This window comes from Aegilops tauschii, chromosome 7, assembly GCF_002575655.3.
Source record: "Aegilops tauschii subsp. strangulata cultivar AL8/78 chromosome 7, Aet v6.0, whole genome shotgun sequence".
Lineage (NCBI taxonomy): Eukaryota > Viridiplantae > Streptophyta > Magnoliopsida > Poales > Poaceae > Aegilops > Aegilops tauschii.
The window spans coordinates 482,578,804-482,582,022 of NC_053041.3; the positions used below are offsets into that span (position 1 = coordinate 482,578,804).

The 3,219-nt window shown below is 46.5% G+C and overlaps 1 protein-coding gene across 1 annotated transcript; it reads left to right on the forward strand.

Moving 5' to 3' along the window:
- Positions 1-849: 849 nt before the first annotated feature.
- Positions 850-2,087, forward strand: LOC109779428 (protodermal factor 1). Its single transcript, XM_020338048.4, has 3 exons — positions 850-1,049; positions 1,167-1,347; positions 1,467-2,087. The coding sequence occupies exons 1-3, from the start codon at positions 947-949 to the stop codon at positions 1,795-1,797; spliced, it is 615 nt and encodes a 204-aa protein (XP_020193637.1). The 5' UTR covers positions 850-946; the 3' UTR covers positions 1,798-2,087.
- Positions 2,088-3,219: the final 1,132 nt, after the last annotated feature.

The following is a 3,219-nucleotide window of genomic DNA, read 5'->3' on the forward strand; positions in this document are numbered from 1 at the left end:
TTACTGGCAGCTGCAGTGATCAAATCGAACTAAGTAGGCCGAAGATGAATCTTTTCACTGCAATCTGCAACAAACAGAAAACACGAGAGAAATTGATTCACCGCATAACAAGTCAGGTGACACATATATAGTAAAATCAATCCATATTTTTGTTGTTATTAATTTTGTAGATCATGCAATCCATCTTAATTTCTGACTTATATTTCTAATATATCCGCTGGAGGACCATCCAACTTGGACCTGAAGGACAGCACATATATGATCTGAATGTCCACGTCCACGTACTGCGACGTCGCAACTTCCTAAGGACCAAAACATTAAGGGCGCACTCCATGAAATAGCGGGAGAGTAGGTGGCAAGCGCCGAATCCAATTTAATCTGGTTGGAACGACACCCGTTTAGTGATGATAGTGGCATGTCATCCTTTCTCACACGAAAGCTACGACCGATCTGCAGACTAACCTGCACCGAACAGTCGATGCACACCGCCTCTTCGGCAAGTCCATCTCCAACTGGCAACTAGAGTATCAATCCCTCAAAAAAAAAAAGAACTAGCAGCTATCATACTTGAGTTCCAATTACTTACGCATTTCTCCAGCCTCAAACCGTATAACGATATGCTAGCTATAGCTAGTATAAGAAAGTTTAAGCACACAATTAATCCATGGATTCAACACGTGCACTAGCCGTGAGGCCAGGCTAAGAGATCGCCATGGCACTGAGCTGGATGGATGAACCGAGGCATTGATGGCGGGTGGTGGCTAACTACCCTCGACCCGTGGCTAGGTCACACGGTCCATGCATGCTCACCGGCAAATCAACGGTAGGTGATGCGCGCTTGTGTATTTATACCTGCAGGTTCAGTGTCCAAAGGCACCCACTCAAGTACCACTGACACTGCCACAGTCCTCTTTGTCTCTACCACTTCGAGGAGTTCTTCGGAAGGATGGGCTCCAAGATGCTTCTGGTCACCGCTCTCTTGGTGGGCATAGCCTCTCAGAGCTATGCCACCAGGAGCCTTGACGGAAACCACTTGGCTGATCAGAAGTGTATGTATTAGTTCCAGATCTCACAGTCCCGTGTGTTTACCTTGTTGCATATATAATACTGCTGCCACGTACTTTTGCTGATCATGAGGCACGCCGTGTATCTGTCGATCTCAACAGACGGCGGCGGCGGCTACGGAGGTGGCGGTGGGGGCTCCGGAGGTGGTGGTGGCTACGGAGGAGGTGGCAGCGGCGGCGGGGGTGGCTATGGAGGAGGCGGCGGCGGTGGCTACGGAGGAGGAGGCGGCGGTTACACACCGATGCCAACACCGTCGACCCCCAGCCACAGCGGATCCTGCGAGTAAGGCAAACCTGCCGCTAGATAATAATCTGCTAAATATCAATCAAAGGATCGCAGATTCAAAGCTCAAAAAACAATCTGTTCTAACTGTAACTCTGCATCTGGACGTGTGTGCGCAGCTACTGGAAGGGCCACCCGGAGAAGATCATCGACTGCATCGGCAGCCTGGGCAGCATCCTGGGCTCCCTCGGAGAGGTGTGCCACTCCTTCTTCGGCAGCAAGATCCATACCCTGCAGGACGCGCTGTGCAACACCCGGACCGACTGCTACGGCGACCTGCTGCGCGAGGGCGCCGCCGCCTACATCAACGCCATCGCCGCCAAGAAGGAGAAGTTCGCCTACACCGCCTACCAGGTCAAGGAGTGCGTCGCCGTCGGGCTCACCTCCGAGTTCGCCGCCGCCGCGCAGGCCGCCATGTTGAAGAAGGCCAACTACGCCTGCCACTACTAGGAGGCTAGGCTACCGGCCGGCCGCCCCAGCTGGTGGTCGTCGGTGGCTAAATAAGTCCATATATGCATGCACGTGTCGTGCATGTTTTCATGCAGTTTCCCGGATGCGCGCGCGCGTGTCCTCCGCTATGCCTTTATGTGTTTGCTTGCCGTTTGATGATGCATGCCATGCCGTCTCATATATACGTAGTGATGCTTAATGCTTTGCTTGCTTTTCTTATCTTCGTTGGTGATGTAAGAATAATTTGATTGAGGAGTTATTAGTGAAAGACATAGTATGCATGATCGCTACCTTTGTTCAGTCTTTGTTTTTTTTTCTTGCGGGGATCTTTGTTCAGTACTTCAGTTATAAAAGACACGAAAAGATCTTATTGACTAGGAAGTGTCCAAGTAAGACTATGTACCCATGCATCACAAGATCATTTGATCTTGGGTTGGGTGGCGCTATCGTTGTGTCATTGCGCATCAACCTAGGCCAATATTCCACCTTTCCTGGTATTCCATCCGTAAAGAAATAAGAGATCATTTAGATCACTATATTAGTGATCTAAACGATCAAGGGAGTACCTTTTAGTTAAAACATCTTTATTATGTTGAGTTTAATATTTTCATTCTACTAGACTAGATCGCTTGGGGATGGGAACTTGGTGCTCTCGGGTACCCTCGCACCCTATGTGCGCCAAAAAAATTAGTAATTCAAAAAAATAGAATCTTTTTTAAAGCAAACATGATCAGGTATTGTGCTCCTATTAAATGTTTGGACAAGAAATTATTCCTTATTGACTTCGGGGTAAAAATGACAAATTTATGACAACAATATAGTGTGTACAGTACTTGTATATAGCTTTTTTTTTAATCTTTGAGCTAGGATGCAATGAAAGTCATTCTCTGACAAAAGTTTTTATACGAGTACAATACATGATCATGTTTGATTCCAAAAAAAATTGAAATTTTTTGAATTTTTGAATTACTATGTTTTTTGCATATATATGGTGCGCTGGCACCCGAGATCACCAATGTATTTTCCGCCTAGAGCACCTCTTTCTTAGGATACAGGCACACGCTATATCTGAATAAAATGCCTATAAGCTAACAAAAAAAGGGACAACTACTTCCTGTGGTCTTGAAAAGTTGGCGTTTTAGACATTGAGACGTTTTAAAAGTATAACTTTGGCTATTCTTATAACGTATACGCACTGACATTTTTCGGAACCAAGGCACTACCGATTGATTTCTTTCAAGTCAATATCGATCGATGGCTAGATGAATGTGTGTGTCCTATTTACCCCTCGCTGTGGCGATTTGTGGACCAATCACACAGGAAAGGAGGGACAGAGCAGGAGATGGGCCTGGCCAATTAGCTATATATTCTAGAAGGTTCCGGTCCAGTTTAGATCTGGTTTTGTTGTTTTTGTTTTTTTCC